The 18,287-nt window shown below is 38.0% G+C and overlaps 1 protein-coding gene across 4 annotated transcripts in view; it reads left to right on the forward strand.

The window, feature by feature from the left end:
* Positions 1–18,287, forward strand: part of med12 (mediator complex subunit 12) — a 46,381-nt gene that overhangs the window by 7,196 nt on the left and 20,898 nt on the right. For 2 of the 4 annotated variants that reach the window (XM_052154820.1, XM_052154823.1), the window contains exons 9-23: positions 1,334–1,433; positions 1,664–1,800; positions 1,976–2,107; positions 2,332–2,458; positions 3,490–3,719; positions 4,093–4,152; positions 4,278–4,448; positions 4,548–4,692; positions 7,869–7,987; positions 9,131–9,274; positions 10,824–10,987; positions 11,091–11,222; positions 11,333–11,560; positions 15,573–15,717; positions 16,002–16,122. In XM_052154820.1, coding sequence (XP_052010780.1) covers positions 1,334–1,433; positions 1,664–1,800; positions 1,976–2,107; positions 2,332–2,458; positions 3,490–3,719; positions 4,093–4,152; positions 4,278–4,448; positions 4,548–4,692; positions 7,869–7,987; positions 9,131–9,274; positions 10,824–10,987; positions 11,091–11,222; positions 11,333–11,560; positions 15,573–15,717; positions 16,002–16,122 — 2,155 coding nt within the window. The remainder of the gene's footprint in view (positions 1–1,333; positions 1,434–1,663; positions 1,801–1,975; positions 2,108–2,331; positions 2,459–3,489; positions 3,720–4,092; positions 4,153–4,277; positions 4,449–4,547; positions 4,693–7,868; positions 7,988–9,130; positions 9,275–10,823; positions 10,988–11,090; positions 11,223–11,332; positions 11,561–15,572; positions 15,718–16,001; positions 16,123–18,287) is intronic. The other 2 variants (XM_052154821.1, XM_052154824.1) reach the window with 1 other exon arrangement.

Genomic DNA, 18,287 nt, shown 5'->3' on the forward strand with positions numbered 1-18,287 from the left:
TGTGTTGGTATGGATTTCAGAGTGTGGTTTGTATGTGTCTGAGGCTCTAATAATAAAAATAAAAAAAATTCTGTTTAGCATTTATTAAATTGAAAATAATTATTATAGTTTTTATAAAAAACAACAGTGGCATTATGTAAACAAACCGGCGTTTAAAGTGTTAAAATTCTGAAAATAAATGAATGTTTGGTAATTATGATTAGAACTGATGCTGGTTAAAATATAAGTCAGTGAAAGTAGAAAAAATATTATTCTATAATATTTTTATGACACTTTTTGACATGGCCATTTTTGTCCATTATGGACCTAAGTGGTAGCTTTTTTAAAATCTGATACTGCATAAAAAATATGAAAGCATCAAAATGAATGTTGTTGTTAATCATTGACATATCCGAGGCTCTAATAATCAAAGAAAAAAATTCTGCTTAGCATCTATTAAATTGAAAATAATTACTATTTTTAATTTTTTCCTAAAAACAACAGTGGCATTATGTAAACAAACCAGCGTTTAAAGGGTTAAAATTCTAAAAATGAATGAATGTTTGGTCATTATGATTAGAGCTGATGCTGGTTAAAAAAATGATGTCAGTGAAAGTGGAAAAAAATATAAATCTATAATATTTTTATGACAGTTTTTGGACATGGCCATTTTTGTCCATAATGAACCTATGTGTAACTTTTTTTAATTGATGCACAAGGGTTAAGGACAACAAAGTTATGGTATTGGAGTGGCCATTACAAAGCCCTGACCTCAATCCGATGTGGGTAGAAATATAAAAGCATGTGCAAGCAAGGAGGCTTACAAACCTGACTCAGTTTTACCAGTTCTGTCTGGAGGAATGGGCCAAAATTCCAGCAACTTATCCAAAGAGTTTGACCCAAGTTAAACAATTTAAAGGCAATGCTACAATACTAACAAATTGTATGTAAACTTCAGACCCACTTGGAATTTGATGAAAGAAATAAGTGGTGATGGCGTAGTGGCTAAAGCACAGGGCTGTTAATCAGAAGGTCACAGGTTCTAACCCCACGGCCACCACCATTGTGTCCTTGAGCAAGGCACTTAACTCCAGGTTGTTCCGGGGGGATTGTCCCTGTAATAATTGCACTGTAAGTCGCTTTGGATAAAAGCGTCTGCCAAATGCATAAATGAAATAAAAGCTGAATAAATAATTTTCTCTACTATTAGTCTGACATTTCTTAAAATTAAAGTAGTGATCCTAACTGACCTAAAACAGGGAATGTTTTCTATGATTAATAGAGTTTAAATGTATTTGGCTAAGGTGTATTTGAACTTCTGACTTCAACTGTTAATGCATGTGGTAATTTCCAGGTTCGGGTAAAGGTGAGGGAGATTGAAGAGCAGATCAAAGAGAGAGGACAGGCGGTGGAATTCCGCTGGTCCTTCGACAAGTGTCAGGAAACATCAGCTGGTGAGTCAACTGGGCATACATGTCTTCACCGTTTTAGCAAGAAAGGGGATTGTGTTTTTGCTCTTGAGTTTCACTTATGTGCTAAGGGGCTATAATATTGATTAATGAGTCTCATGCACACCCAACAGAAAACACAATACCTCCCCTCTCACCCTCCGAAACTGCCTATGTTTCTGCTAGTATGGCTTGTAGAATGGAACATTAACTTTGCATGTGTGTCTCTGGAATAGGTTTTACTATCAGCCGAGTTTTGCATACGCTGGAGGTCTTGGATAACCACAGCTTTGAGAAGTCAGACTTCAGCAATTCCCTGGATTCGCTGTATAACCGAATCTTTGGCTCAGGACAGAGCAAAGATGGACATGAGGTTCTTATTCTTTTCCAGCAGTAAAACTACAAAAGACACTGGATCAGAAACAACTTAATGTGAAACCATATAGTCTGTTTCTGTTATCTTAATAAGACTCATGACATTAATTAATGTTTCATTGCAAAGACAGTTTTTGAAAGTCTAATTCTTGTTTGTGCTGATGTAACTGTAGATGAGCCCAGACGATGATGCAGTGGTCACCCTGCTGTGTGAGTGGGCCGTTTCCTGTAAGAGGTCTGGGCCACACAGAGCCATGGTGGTGGCTAAACTCCTGGAGAAGAGACAAACTGAGATAGAGGCAGAGGTGAGACTGCTGGCTTCTGAGAAAATAGCTTCATATGCACTAATTACACAGTGGAGTTTCACAGGAAATGTTTACATTCTGACACTGTGTGTGTGTGTGTGTGTGTGTGTGTGTGTGTGTGTGTGTGTGTGTGTGTGTGTGTGTGTGTGTGTGTGTGTGTGTGTGTGTGTGTGTGTGTGTGTGTGTGTGTGTGTGTGTGTGTGTGTGTGTGTGTGTGTTTATAGAGGTGTGGAGAGTCAGAGGTTGTAGATGAGAAGGGCTCTGTGTCATCAGTGTCTTTGTCTGCTGCCACTCTGCCTGTATTCCAGGATGTTCTACTGCAGTTTTTAGACACGCAGGCCCCTGTGCTCAGTAAGTCAATGGCCATTTTTAAAATGGAATATTAGCATACTACTTCTTGAATACTGTGCAGTATGCATTGTACACTGCCTACTATTTGTTTTAAAATAGTAAGTGAACCAGTAGATGAAAAAAAAAAAAAATCCACATGACTTCATCATGTTGAATGTGAGTGGGGTCCAGTTATCATGTTCGGGGAAAAAAAAAAAAAGGTTACTGGATTTTATTTAATTTTTTAATTCAATTTTGTGTAAAATGTCTATTGACAATGTGATGAAACACATTATGTTGCAGTATCATTAAAGGGATAGCATCATTTACTCACCCCATGCCATACAAGATATGTATGAATGTCTTCTGCAGAATACAAACAAAGATTTTTAGAAGAATATCTCAGAATTTTTGGTCCATTCAATGCAAGTGAATGGAGACCAGAACTTTGAAGCTTCAAAAAGCACACAAAACAGCATAAAAGTAATCAATAAGACTCCAGTGGTTTAATCCACATCTTCTGAAGCAATACGATGGGTGTGAGTGAGAAATAGAAAAATATTTAAGTACATTTTTTTTTTTTTTTACAATCAATCTCCACCTTTGTCTGGCCCCAACCATTAGGTGGCTGAATGTGAAAGTGACAGTTACTTGTAGATTTTCAGTAAAAAGGAATTAAATAGTGATCTGTTTCTCACCCACACCTATCATATCGCTTTAGAAGATGTTAATTTATCCACTGGAGTCTTACGGATTACTTTTATACGGCCTTTGTGTCTCTTTTGGACTTTCAAAGTACTGGTTACCATTTACGTGCATTGTGAGGACCAACAGAGCTGAAATATTATTTTAAAAATCTTTTTTTGTGTTCTGCAAAAGAAAGTTGTACACATCTGGGATGGTATGAGGGAGAGTAAATGATGAGAGAATTTACATTTTTAGGTGAACTATCCATGTAACGGTTAGATCTTTTAGAGATGGTTTATACATTTAAAAGCAGATGTATGTTGAGTAACTGGATCTTTTCTCTGTTTGTCCGTGTGTCTGTGAAGCTGAGCCAGGGAATGAGAGCGAGCGGGTGGAATTTTCTAATCTTGTACTCCTCTTCTGCGAGCTCATCCGCCACGACGTCTTCTCCCACAACATCTACATGTGTACTCTCATCTCCCGCGGCGACCTGGCCTCCGACTCCCATCTGCCTCGCCCACGCTCCCCCAGTGATGAGCCCTCTGACGAATCAGAGCGCAAAGAACAGGATGCAGGAAGCAGCATTAAAATGGAGGTAACTATTTCTGTAGCTGCTTCTAAATTTGTGTTCTTTTAGAGAATGCGCTGCATTTGATGAATGAACACATGTCAGGACATAATTTAACCGGGAACGTGGGCATTTTAAATGTGACCTGAACATATGATGTAGTAACAACAACTTTAAATATAATTTATTCTATTTACATAAGTACAATTTAACCACGAGGAGCAACTTTTTTGTATCTCTAGAACTCACTTGAAAATTGCCCACCAGTCTTATGGATCTTTTTTTTTTCTAATGTTTTTATGTATGAAATATGCTAATTCTGACATATTCGTTTTCAATGTACAATATAATGGAATGTGATTGGTTGGTTGAATGTATGCATACTTTATTGCTTTTTTAGGATACAGGCCTGTCAGAGTCAATGGAGATAGATCACAACTCTAGCGCTAATTTTGATGAGGTAAAAAAATAAAAAATCAAGAGTACTTTTTAGTATTCTTGCCTGTTTTTTATCAATAGCAGTTGTTGCTGTTTTTGTTATTGAGCTATTATTTAACTTGACTACTCTCTCTTGCAAACTTTTAGCAGATGTTTTCCCCTTCAATGCACTGTGAGTCCAAGGGAAGCCCCTCCCCAGAAAAACCTGCCCCAGAGCAGGAGAGCAAAAACACTGCCAAGGGTATGGACCCTGCCTTCCCCCTGGTTTACGAGCAGCCCCGCCACATACAGTATGCCACTCACTTCCCCATTCCTCAGGTAAATTCTAAAAGGCCTTATGGATTATCATTTTTTACAAGTTATTGTGTACAATTAAACAAAACATGTCAGTTTCTAATTAACCTGGTCATTGTTCAGGAGGAAAGCGCGAGTCATGAGTGTAACCAACGTCTGGTGGTTCTGTATGGAGTTGGCAAGCAGCGAGACGAGGCTCGACACGCCATCAAGAAGATCACCAAAGACATCCTGAAAGTTCTCAACCGCAAAAGTACTGCAGAGACAGGTGCTGAAATGACAACCGCCTCTTTCAGAATGATCATCTCGCACAAACATTCTAGGTTTTTGAGTCATTGAGTCATTACTCAGATCTAGTTGACTAACTGCATAATTTATTCTGAGTCACAAAGCTGTGTTAATGAGAAAATAGCTTGTTGCTTCCACATTCACTGCTGTGGTATGAAGAAGGGATTTATTTTCAAAACTGACTAGTTCTGGATTCTCAGAACAACAATGTGTGGTTAAGGAAGCCCCATATAATTATGATCTTCCAGACCCTGATCTGGGCCATTTTTAGTGGGTAAGTACGTAGGACGTGTTCTTTGTTTTCAAAATGGCCGGATTGTGCGTCGCAAAGATAAAAAAAAAAAAAAGCAATATGTGACGCAATGGCCAAATATATTCATTTGCATCATTATCGATAACAGTTACCGGTAATTGCATAAAACTATCATAGTTCTCACAGAAAAACCTATGGAGTAATGGTCAATGGATATATCATCGTGGCCGATAAATCGGCCAATATTCAGAATGTTTTAATTATCAGTATCGCGCGATAAATTTCCCCCTTTGGCCGATTTGTTTCTTGAGGGTGCTGAGAATTGCCTGCTTGCATGTGAAGCAACTGATACATGTAAACAACCAGTCATGGTTTGTTTTGTTGTCACGTGCCATTGTGTTACTACAATAACAGACCAGTGTGCAACACAGTGTCATTTAAACGGTCCGCATAACAGAGCCGCGGCAGACGCGTTTGAGCTCATAATGTTAAAATACTCCCCTGTTTCATTCACCCTCTCTTTCCTCAACAGTTCCCTGTAACATTTAACTCATCATATATTATCATATACCGTCTGCAAATATGTGCATATCTCATTTAAACAGATGTAATAAACCTCACAACTTCAGCAGATCTAGCATCCTGTGGAATGCTTGTAAATCTTCCTCTGAAGTACATATTCTAACAGTCTCTACTCAACAGTTCTCTGTAACTTTTCTTATTTAAAAAGGCAAATATCACTAAAACTTCTATTGCATACCATCTGCAAATATGCAGATATCTCATTTAAAATGATGTAATTCATTTTATCTTCCCGTCAAGTGCTCATCTAATATCTTCATCTGAAGCACGTATTCTATCAGCCAGAATCAAAACTTCAGAAAAAAAGTTTCTCTGATTCACAAATCATGACGGTCAGTCACTCCTTGACAATCCAAGCAGGCGATCCAGGCCGTCTGTCGGGAGATTGCTGCTTGCGCTGGATCCGCAGGAGTGTGTAAGTGCAACTTCAAAGTAAAAGCACTTCAGGTGTGCTATAAGTAAATGTCATATTCACTAGGCACTGTATGTGCAATTGATTTGATTTGGTATTATTTGAGAAAATGCAATTGCTAGTGTGGACATGCCATCCATGGTTGCTGGACTACTGTGTGTTCTGTCATTTCCTTCTTCCTAATATATTAACAATTTCTTCATGTGCAAATAAATTACTAAAATGTGAAAATCGGAAGAAACTGCTATCTACCATTTAAAATGCAATATTTTTTTTCATTATTTTTTACAAAGTTAAAGTTTAGTGTGAAATTGAGTAAATCTAGTGCAAAATAAGAGTTTATTAATTTTGTTGCAATTTTATGTTTATTTACTATTTTAAATTGTGTGATATATCTACATTGTATCGGCCACCCTGCTCTCTGGATACCGGCATCGGCCGTTCAAAAATGCATATTGGAGACCCATGGATAAAGCAGGCGTTTTAAACTTCTCTTAAAGGAATAGTTCACCCAAAAGTGAAAATTCTCTCATCATTTACTCACCCTCATGTCATCCCTGATGCGTATGACTTTTTCTTCTGCAGAACACGAATAAAGATTTTTAGAAGAATAACAACGATTTTTAGAAGAATATCTCAGCTCTGTAAGTCCATACACGTGAATGGTTAAATCCATATCTTCAGAAGCGAAATACGTGTGGTTGAGAGACAAATCAAGTTTAAGTCCTTATTTTAGTATAAATCTCCACTTTCACATTCTTCGTGCATATCGCAATCTTCTGGGCAGTGAGGAGAATTTATAATAAAAAAGGATTTAAATATTGATCTGTTTCTCACCCACACCTATCATATACCTTCGGGGGACATGGATTAAACAACTGGAGTCTTTAATTTTATGCTGCTTTTATGTCCTTTTTGGAGCGTCAATGTTCTGGCCACCATTCAATTGGACAGAATGGACCTACAGATCTGTGATGTTCTTCTAAAAATCTTCATTTGTGTTCAGCAGAAGAAAGTAGGTCATACACATCTGGGGTGGTATGAGGGTGAGTAAACGAGTTTTCATTTTTGAATGACCAATCACTTTAATTCACCCCCTTTAAAGCATCTTCCCTCAAAATAAAAAGCTACAATCTAGTTAAACTAGTCTATTTTACTGATCAACTAGTCAATTGGTTAATACTTTCCCTAGAATGTAACACAAGTCATTTTGTTCTGAATGGTGACAGACACCCATCAGTGTTTACTGTGTTTGTGTAGTTTTGCCTCCTTTCTGCTCTGCTGGAGTGACATATTTGGTTGTCTGTTTTTTTTCCCAAGGACAGAATCGAGACTATAACACACAGTTTCATTATTCTCTTTTCTTCTTTCTTTCTCTGTTCCTGTTTCCCTCCATGAATAACAGCCTTTTTGACTCACAATCTGTGTTGCCATCATTGAATATTCATCACTGAAGCCCCATTTTGATGCTAAAAGCAATCATTGACTTATTATATTCAAGCTTTGCTCTCTACCCCGGTGAGAGAGCAACCCTGCGTTTGCTGAAACTTTTAATGGAGGTGTAATTGAACCTCCCATTATTTCACTCGTATCAGACTGAGCATTGCCTTGGTTCTGACATTAAATGGCTCAACCCACGGTTATTACTATTTCAAGCATGGTGCAGAACACTGACCTGTCACCCTGTGGCAGCTCTGTGCATGAATAAGTCACAAATCTGCACAGTTTTCATTTAAAAAGCCATTTGACAGACAATGACCGCAGTGGTTGATTGATCGCCGCAGGTTGAGGGTGCTTTTATACTCTGATAGCAATTACTGCATTCCATCTTTCAGAAATCCTGTTAGGGCTCGGAGCCCATTGAGTGCAGTGTAGACATTGATTTTTGTCATTTGTTTTATTTTCTCAGGAGGTGAGGAAGGACAGAAGAGGAAGAGGAGTAAACCGGAGGCCTTCCCCACAGCTGAGGACATTTTCTCTAAATTCCAGCACCTCTCACATTTTGACCAGCACCAGGTCACCTCTCAGGTCATTCCAGCTCACATCAATAAAATACTGATACTTTATTTTTTACTACGGGTGTAACGATTCACAAATATTTTCGATGCATCTATTAATCCTACCAATTTATTTGCATCGACCTTGAAATATGATTTTTGAATCGAGGATTGTTAGTGTTGGTCAATAATCCAATATAAAATGCAAAAAATCGAATTAATCACAATTCAACACAACTCAAAGCTACAACTGAAATAAAATGCTTTAATTGTGGGGAAATTTTGCTGTTATTTTCTTAAAGATAATTAATGCCATCATTGTTTTGTTGGGGACTAGATATCTAGATAATATTGCTTTTTTTCTTTTCCTTATATGTGCCTTGATGAAACTAAATGTAGTCAGATGCTACATTAATGCTGTAATATTTGGATGTTTTTACTGATTTTGGTTGCCCATGGTCATGGAAAACAGTGGAAATATTAGGAAATTTTGAAATTGTGTTTCCCAGGCCTTGGAAAGTAAGGCAAATTAATAATATCTGAAAAAAAAGTCATGCAATATTTATAGTTAAATATGGAATAATTTTGTAGTTATGCTTCGCTCTAAAATATTTTACCAGCACATTGCACTCTGTTGTATTTCAAGAAACATGTTTCAAATGTGTTTTCTGACAAACTGTCTTTGGTGCAATAATCTTAATAAGAATCTTAAGTAGGGGAAGTATTTATAGAATCCTATAAATGCATTTGAAAATGACAGAATTGAATCATTAATTGAAATGCTCTCAATTTGGGAAAACTTTTTTTTTTTTATCTAATTGAAAGCCTAGGAATCGTGAATCGAATCGATTTGCTTTTAACCAAAAGATTCACACCCCTATTTTATTTTTTTCAAATTAGCATTCTTAGATCCATGTTGCATCAAAGGTGCCATATTTAATGCCATTCAATGCCATTTAATAATGCTAGTCAAGGTTTCTTTACTAAAAAAAACAGTAATTTTGTAATTTTTCTTTTGTCCACCCTCTGATCATCACAATTTAAAAACATTTTTGTTACTGTGCCTTATTCATCTAAATGACTTCTGTTCTGATTAGCTGACCTCTGTCAGGGTGGGTCAAGTTGCTGTATATTTTTCATAGATTCTGAATATCTGTGTTTTTTGTTCTTAAAGGTGTCCAGGAATGTTCTGGAACAGATCACCAGCTTTGCCTTAGGGATGTCCTATCACCTCCCACTGGTTCAACACATCCAGTTCATCTTTGATCTCATGGAATACTCTCTCAATATTAGTGGCCTCATTGATTTTGCCATACAGGTATGTGGAACTGCTTTCTGCTATATTATTTTTGACTCTCTGTTTGGTTTCTTGTGTGCCATAGTTGTATGGACAAAAATGATAACGTTGTTCCAAAATTGTAGGGATGCTCCGATCGATCTTCCTCTGTTCGATATCAGCAGATATTCACGTCTTATGACTGGCTAGTTTTGCCGATCGCATAAACCGATCGCTCGTGTTGCAAAAGACGTGGCTCCTTTAAGACTTCAACAGCACTGTCATGGTATCACGGAATCTGGGGAATACTGGTATAGTGTTGTAAGACAACAAACTTGATTCAGCAGTTAAGAACGATGCAGTGGGAAAGGTATGGCGAATATGAAAAGTTTATATACTGTACTGTTATTGTGGCATATCACACATGAAGGGAGATAAGCGCGAGCTGTGAAACTGTCCTTGTCGTTTATGGTGGCAGCTTTTTGTCTCTGCTGGTATAGGCATCTCGGTAATAACGCGAGTTACAAGATAGTGGTGTAATGGTGTAATTCAAAAATCTTGATTAAATATCTCCCAAATAATAAGCGTTAAGAATAGTAGCACCTGAAGAGTCCAGAAACATGCACTCTTTCTCTGCTTTCTTGTCATTTCTTGCCCTCATGACACGAGAGATCGTGTGGTCCCCTCATTAAAGTTCAAGCAGCAACAAGTGGAAAAAGTGGAGTCACTAGTTCGAATCCATAAATAGTGACTCCAGTCATGTCTCCTAAGCAACCAAATTGGCCCGGTTGCTAGGGAGGGTAGAGTCACATCGGGTAACCTCCTCCTGGTTTTGATCAGTGGTTCTTGCTCTCGGTGGGGCATGTGGTAAGCTGTGCGTGAATCGCGGAGAGTAGCATGAGCCTCTACATGCTGTGAGTCTCCGCTGTCTTAGAAGCGGAGGGAACAGAGACTTGTCCTCCGCCCCCGGGAGTGAGGTGAGTAACAGCGCCACCACGAGGACATACTAAGTAGTGGGAATTGGGCATTCCAAATTGGGGAGAAAAATGGGATAAAAATTTTTTTTGTCACATTAGGTGTAATTGCACCTATGGGTTATCAGTTTGTCTTCAGTTTGACTCTAAGCAAAACATTTTGTTGGCCTATACTTGTTGTAAAGTCTTATTAAAAAAGCTTTTTTTAATGAGCCTTTTAAACTTTTTTTGTCAGCAAAATATAGGCAAAGATTTATTACTGGGAAGAGGAAAATTAAATTAATAGTGACAGTATGCAGAAAGCTTATATAGTCAGTAATGACCGTGATCCTGGTAAAAGGTGAAATTATCAGTATCGGCCGATCAGGTAACAAAAAAATCGGTGATCGGTATTAGCAATAAAAGTCCTGATAAGAACATCCTTACAAAAAAGGTGAACTGTCTTTTTAAAAGTGCATAATACTAGTATGGTAAAGTTGGTGTAATGGCTTGCATTTCGATACAATACCATATGCTAACATCTGCATAAACTGTGTTGTGTGCTTTTGTAGCAGTGATGACACTGATATTGTGTATATGGAAGAGTGATGTTTAACAGCTGTATATGTTTTGCGTAGCTGCTGAATGAATTAAGTCTGGTGGAAGCAGAACTCTTGCTGAAATCCTCCAACCTGGCGGGCAGTTACACTACTGGCTTATGTTTGTGCATCGTGGCTGTTCTGCGGAGATATCACTCCTGTCTCATCCTCAACCCTGACCAGACAGCACAGGTCTTCGATGGGTACGTCATCTTAATCTTATGGGCTAAATGATATGGGACAGGCCATAAACCTATTTTGATATGTGTTAATCAGAGATACATAACAGAATGTGTAATGTGACAGGCTGCGGATTGTAGTGAAGTCTGGTGTGAACCCTGCAGACTGTTCCTCAGCAGAGCGCTGCATCCTGGCCTATTTGTACGACCTCTACACGTCCTGCAGTCACCTGAAGAGCAAGTTTGGAGAGATTTTCAGGTGATAGCAGTGATTACATGCTGCTAGTTCCCTATATGGGTTCAATATCTCAATTTTCCTGGTCTAGAAGTTTTATTCAATGGTTTCCTGTTTTGTGTGTATTCCAACAGTGAGTTCTGCTCAAAGGTGAAGAATTCCATCTACTGGAACATTGACCCGTCAGACTCAAACATGCTGTGGGATCAGATGTTCATGATCGATGCCATAGCTAATCCCACTGCCCACAACCTCAACCACTCCATGGTGGGAAAGATCCTAAACGACGGCCCAGCCAACCGTTACAGCTTTGTGTGTAACGTGCTCATGGATGTCTGCGTAGACCACCGTGATCCTGAGAGGTTTGCGCCTGATCTTGTTGATATATGATTGGGTATATAAATTTGAGCTATTAGAGGCTATGTATTAAAGTTACTTTACTGTAATAAAGGGCTTTTGTTAGACAAGGCATGAAGCAGAATTGCCTTGCTATTTTAAAACAAATAGCAATAAAATAAGACCACTATTCAATAGGTAATTATGATTAATTCATTTTGTTATCAGCATAAAGGTTTTTCCAGGCAATATAGTGAATTAGCCTCGTTTAACTTGTTTAGGCTTTTTAAAGTTGCCAAGCAATGTAGATCAGTAAATAAATATATACAGAATATAATAAATTATTGTTGATGTCAGAAATGTACATACTCTTAGGTTGAATTTATTAAAACTAATTTTATAACCACTCCACATATTTCATATTAGCAAAATATAGTTTTGGTAACTTGTTTAGGACATCTACTTTGTGTAGGATATATTGAAGCAACATCTCAATTAGCTTCTGAAGCTGCGTTCACACTGCAGCGACACGCAGTGAAAAAACGACCTCATCTCATTCATTTTCAATGAGAGCTGGTGACTTCCGGCAACATGAGCAACAGCGACCGGATGTGGGCATGTCCAGCAATGTGACAAAATTGAGAAATGATTAACTTTATGCAAATGAAGAGCGACTTTCGGGAGCGACAGCCAATACAAGAGAAGATGGTAGAACTCAAGTGATCCTAATATTTTAATAATAATATTAATTGTAAAGAAACAGTGCTGTTTAGACTCTCCATACACACCACTAGTGACATAACTGCCAGCCACTGGCGACATGCAGCGACAAAGTAGCTGGCAGTGTGAACGCAACTTGATAGTCTAATTGGATTCTATTGGAGATGTACCTGTGGATGTATTTTAAGGCCTACTTTCAAACTCTGTGCCTCTTTGCTTGACATCATGGGCAAATCAAAAGAAATTAGCCAAGATCTCAGGAAAAAAAATTGTGGACCTTCACAAGTCTAGTTCATCCTTGGGAGCAATTTTCCAAACACCTGAAGGTACCATGTTCATCTGTACACAATAGTACGCACTATGGGACAACGCAGCCATGATACCATACAGGAAGGAGACTCATTCAGACTACAGTTTGCAAGTGCCCATGGGGAAATTTTCTTTACTGTTTGGCCATAATGACCATCGTTATGTTTTGAGGAAAAAGGGTGAGGCCTGCAAGCTGAAGAACACCATCCCAACTGTGAAGCTTGAGGGTGGCAGCATCATGTTGTGGGGGTGCTTTGCTGCAGGAGGGACTGGTGTTCTTCGCAAAATAGATGGCATCAGGAGGAAGGAAAATTATGTGGATATATTGAAGCAACATCTCAAGACTTCAGCCAGGAATTTAAAGCTTGGTCACAAATGGGTCTTCCAAATGGACAATGACCCCAAGCATCCCTCCAAGGTTGTGGCAGAATGGCTTAAGGACAACAAAGTTATGGTATTGGAGTGGCCATCACAAAGCCCTGACCTCAATTTGTGGGTAGAAATATAAAAGCATGTGCAAGCAAGGAGGCCTACAAACCTGACTCAGTTTCACCAGTTCTGTCTGGAGGAATGGGCCAAAATTCCAGCAACTTATTGTGAGAAGCTTGTGGAACTCTACCCTTAACATTTTACCCAAGTTAAACAATTTAAAGGCAATGCTCCCAAATAGCATTCTGACCCACTGGGAATGTGATGAAAGAAATAAAAGCTGAAATAAATAATTCTCTGTACTATTATTTTGACATTTCACATTCTTGAAATAAAGTAGTGATCCTAACTGACCTAAAACAGGGAAAGTTTCTACGATTAAATGTCAGGAATTGAGTTTAAATGTATTTAGCTAAAGTATATGTAAACGTCTGACTTCAACTATATATATTATTATATTCAAAGTGGCATTCAGCTGATAACAATATATAGTCAGGACATTAATAATGTGACAAATTACAATTAAAAAAAATATCCTTGCCATTCTAGCTGTCAGTTTGTCCTGAAACTCAGATGACATTTCACCCCACACCTCCTGTAGCACATGCCATAGATGTGGCTGTCTTGTCAGGCACTTCTCACGCACCTTACAGTAGCTTACAGTAGCTGATCCCACAAAAGCTCAATGGGGTTAAGATCCATAACATCCATAACTTTTCCAATTATCTGTTGTCCAATGTCTGTGTTTCTTTGCCCACTCTTAACCTTTTGTTTTCTGTTTCAAAGTGGCTTTTTCTTTGCAATTCTTCCCATAAGGCTTGCACCCCTGAGTCTTCTCTTTACTGTTGTAAATTAAACTGTTGTTGAGCAGGTAGAATTCAATGAAGCTGTCAGCTGAGGACATGTGAGACTCTGACGTTCTTGTCCTCTTGTTTAGTTGTGCATCTGGCCTTCCACATCTCTTTCTGTCCTTGTTAGAGCAAGTTGTCCTTTGTCTTTGAAGACTGTAGTGTACACCTTTTGTATGAAATCTTCTGATTTTGGCAATTGAAGCATTGTGTAGCCTTCATTCCTTAAAACAATGATTGACTGACGAGTTTCTAGAGAAAGCTGTTTCTTTTTATTATTATTTTTGACCTAATATTGACCTGAATTTTGCATAATCTGGCAACTCAAAAACAAACACAAAGACAATGATAACCTTCATTTAATTAACCATTTCAGCAGTGTTTGATATAATGGCAAGTGATTTTCTAGTACCAATTTAGCATGTTTAATCAAGGATAAGGTGTTGGATTGATGGCTGCTGGAAATGGGGCCTGACTAGGTTTGATCAAAAATGACTTTTTTTGAAATTGTGATGGTGCTGTTTTTTTTTTACATAAGTAATGTCCTGACTGTACTTTGTGATAAGTAATTGACCTAAGTGGCATTCAAAAGTTCCAATTTTCCTCTGAAACGCGAAATCTGTACATTATTCCAAACTTTTGGCCGTGTATGTGTGTGTGTATATATATATATATATATATATATATATATATATATATATATATATATATATACACACACACATATATCATACATATATACATGCGCAAACACACACATTTTTGTTTTATACTAATGTGCCAAGTGTCACACCATTTATTTAAAAGTATATTCACTCAAAAACTAAAATTCTCATCATATATTTTTTCTTCTACAGAACACATTTGAAGAAAAATGGAAAAATATCTTCAATCAGTAGGTCCTTAAAATGCAAGTGAATGGTGATTTTCCCTTTTGATGCTCCAAAAATCACAGTCAGCTTAAACGTCATCGATATAACTCCAGTGGTTAAATTAATTTCTTCTAAAGCAATATGATAAATTTTGCTGCAAAAAAGATCAATATCTAAGGACTTTTTAACTATAATCCAACACTTCTGTTAAGCTTCACGAGAGGATGGAGTTCAAGTGGTCTCTCGGGTGACGTAATCGCGTTGCCATGATACAGAAGCAATCTCACCTTCTCCACTCAGTTGAGATATCCAGGATAAGCACACAAATGCATCATTGTGATTACAGAAACAGATAAATACAGATCAAAACCAACCAACCTACCATACAGCGTTCCTTCTCATCTGTTGTAAACAGCGCTGCTCTTTCGGATTTGACGCACGTGCCTTCCCGTGTTTTCACGTGTCTTGAGTGCAAATGCGATTACGTCACATGCATACCGATGCATGATTTAGAGTTAAGAAAAAGTACTTAAATATTTGACTTTTTCACACCAAAAGCAATCATGCCACCTTAGAAGAGGTATGAATGACGTTATGCTGACTGTGATTTTTGGAGCATCAAAACATACCTGGGATATCATGAGTGTGAGTAAATAATGAGAATTTTCATTTTTGGGGGAACTATCCCTTTAATGATCTTGACCGCTACATTGACCAGCGGACCTTTTTTTAAAAAACATCTGATAATTTAGAACTCATGCAATTTGTTCACTAATCTTCACTAATAATAAAACAACTATATTGCATTGATTCTGCATCTGCTCTCCTGTAGTTAGTAAATGCAATGTGATTTGTTTCAGGGTGAATGATATTGGTATTCTGTGTGCGGAGCTGACGGCGTACTGCCGATCTCTCAGTGCAGAGTGGTTGGGAGTTCTTAAGGCTCTCTGCTGCTCTTCAAACAATGGCAACTGTGGTTTCAACGATCTGCTCTGCAACGTTGATGTGAGTCAACACCAACCACACTCACTGTCTCAGCTTTAATCTGTTGTATACACCCAGAACTGGTTATTTTAGCTGCTATTGCAACTTGATCACTTCTAGTATTTTAAACATATTTTGTACTTGAAGATCAGGGTTTGTGTTATTTTTCTGAAAATACTCCAAGCCATACTAGAATGACTAGTTTTTTTTTTTTGTGCAACTCATTATATCAGTATTCTGAATGCCTAGACTAACTCTACTAGGCTCACTTGGCTTGTGAAGACTAAATGTGTTTTCTTTGACAGGTGAGTGATCTGTCTTTCCATGATTCGCTGGCGACATTTGTTGCCATTCTGATAGCTCGACAGTGTTTGTTGCTGGAGGATCTGGTGCGCTGTGTGGCCATCCCCTCCCTCCTAAATGCAGGTATGGCATTTTCAGTTGATCCCAAAGGCTGCCAGCATTCCACACCCACCTGCCAGACAGATACCCAGTCACTGGCCACCTCACTCTTTTTCTTGGAATTGTAGATGTTAAGTTTTTCACAATTGCCTAATACAGTTTGGGGGACTCGAAGTCAATATTAGCTGCCTGTCTGTTTGATGTCTCTCCACATTTCATACTTGGTAGCTCTATCTTTAGCAGCACAGGTCTGTTTTCAGCAGCCATAGATCTGCTTCTACAGAACACCATCTGTCACTCTCGATCTCTTGATTGGCTCATTGCACAAGGAGCTATTCAAGGTGCCATTGAAAGACAGATGAGGTATACACTACCAGTCAAAAGTTTGGACACACATACAATTTATTATTACTCTTTTCCACATTTTAGAATAATAGTACCCTCAAAACTATAAATAACACACATGGGATTTTGGGAATTCTCTTGTTACCAACAAATGTTTGGTCAATCTTATATTTAAAGGGATAATTCTCCCAAAGACTCACAGATGTATATGACTTTCTTTCTTCTGCAGAACAAAAATTAAGATTTTTTTGAGAATATCTCAGCTCTGTTGGTCCATTCAGTGCAAGTAAATTGTGACCAGAACTTTTATGGTCAATTAAATACATAAAGGCAGCATAAAAGTAATCCATAAAATGCATAAATGCAACATAAAAGTAACTCCAGTGGTTAAATCCATATCTCCTGAAGCAATTTGATGTGTGTGGTTGAGAAACAGATTGATAGTTACGTCCTTTTTTTTATTATAAAACCTTTGAACAACCCCAACCAGTAGGTGGCTCAATATGAAAGTGTAGATTTACAGTAAAAAAAAAAAAAAAGGACTTAAATATTGATCCGTTTCTCACCCACACCTATCATATCGTTTCAGAAGACATGGATTTAACCACTGAAGTCATATGGATTGCTTTTATGTGCTGCTTGGTGTTTCAAAGTTCTGGCCACCATTCACTTGTATTGACCTACAAAGCAGAGATATTCTTCTAAAAATCTTAATTTATGTTCTGCAGAAGAAAGAAAGTCATTCACACCTGGGATGACATGAGGGTACATTTTGGGTGAACTATCCCTTTATGTTTCTTTGAATTAGCCATTCTTTGCCTAAATTACAGCTCTGCACACTCTTGTCATTCTATGAAACTACTTTGAGGTCCATCCAAACATGCATTTAAAATAGAATTGGAGTTCCCGTATATGCTGGCCACTTGTTTCTACTTTTTCTCTGCTCTCCAGTCCAAAACAATATACATGGACAATTTGTATTTATCTACAAAAAACTATTTAAATCATTTGAGCATAAACCTTTAGATCAAAAGTTTTTTTTTTAAATAATAAGCAGCATAATTTCAGTTAAGTGTGTCCAAACTTTTGACTTTTAGTTTATAAAGAGAAAGAGAGGGATTAAACATGGCATGGCTATTCCCTAAATGTGTTGAAACACACTTTGCCTTTAATTTACCAGTTCAAGTGTTCAGTGAATGTGCCACACCGTGTTGTTAAATTCCTGGTCTCTTTAAGTCAAGTTTGAGAACTCTTCGGAGAACTCTTCTTTTGCCTGGTTGTTTACTTCCACTACTCCTTCGATAGCCCTTTTCCACCGACATGGTTCGGGTGTAGGTTCCTGGGCCGATGTGAATTCTTGAACTATTCCGTGCATTTCCACTGCAGAGAAGCTTGTTCCAGGGCCAAAAACCGGGTTCGAAACCGGCCCCAAAATCTTGCTGGTCTCTACACAGGAACCGATTTCGTCAGGGGACAGAGGGTTGGATAATGTTTCGTCACCATGGTAAAATTTTCCCAAACAACAACAGTAGATACCGTCTGTAGCAAGGATCCCCAAAAATAAAAATGATCAGACATCAAAAGCATTCAGGTAGCATGACAAACGACTGCTCTACTTGAGATCCAAGATAAACTAGAGAGATCGCAAAGGAAAAAAATACTCTACGAGAATGAAGATACAGCACAAAATTATGCAGGCTGCCTTCAATCAGACAACTGTCCAAATTGAAAAACACTTAAGGTAGTACAGGGACCATAAAACGGGCAAAAGCGACAGTGGACGGAGCAACGATGTTTTGGACTCGGACACCGACCAGCCTGCTAAATAACTGCTTTGAATTCGC

The sequence above is a fragment of the Xyrauchen texanus genome, chromosome 23, assembly GCF_025860055.1.
Source record: "Xyrauchen texanus isolate HMW12.3.18 chromosome 23, RBS_HiC_50CHRs, whole genome shotgun sequence".
Lineage (NCBI taxonomy): Eukaryota > Metazoa > Chordata > Actinopteri > Cypriniformes > Catostomidae > Xyrauchen > Xyrauchen texanus.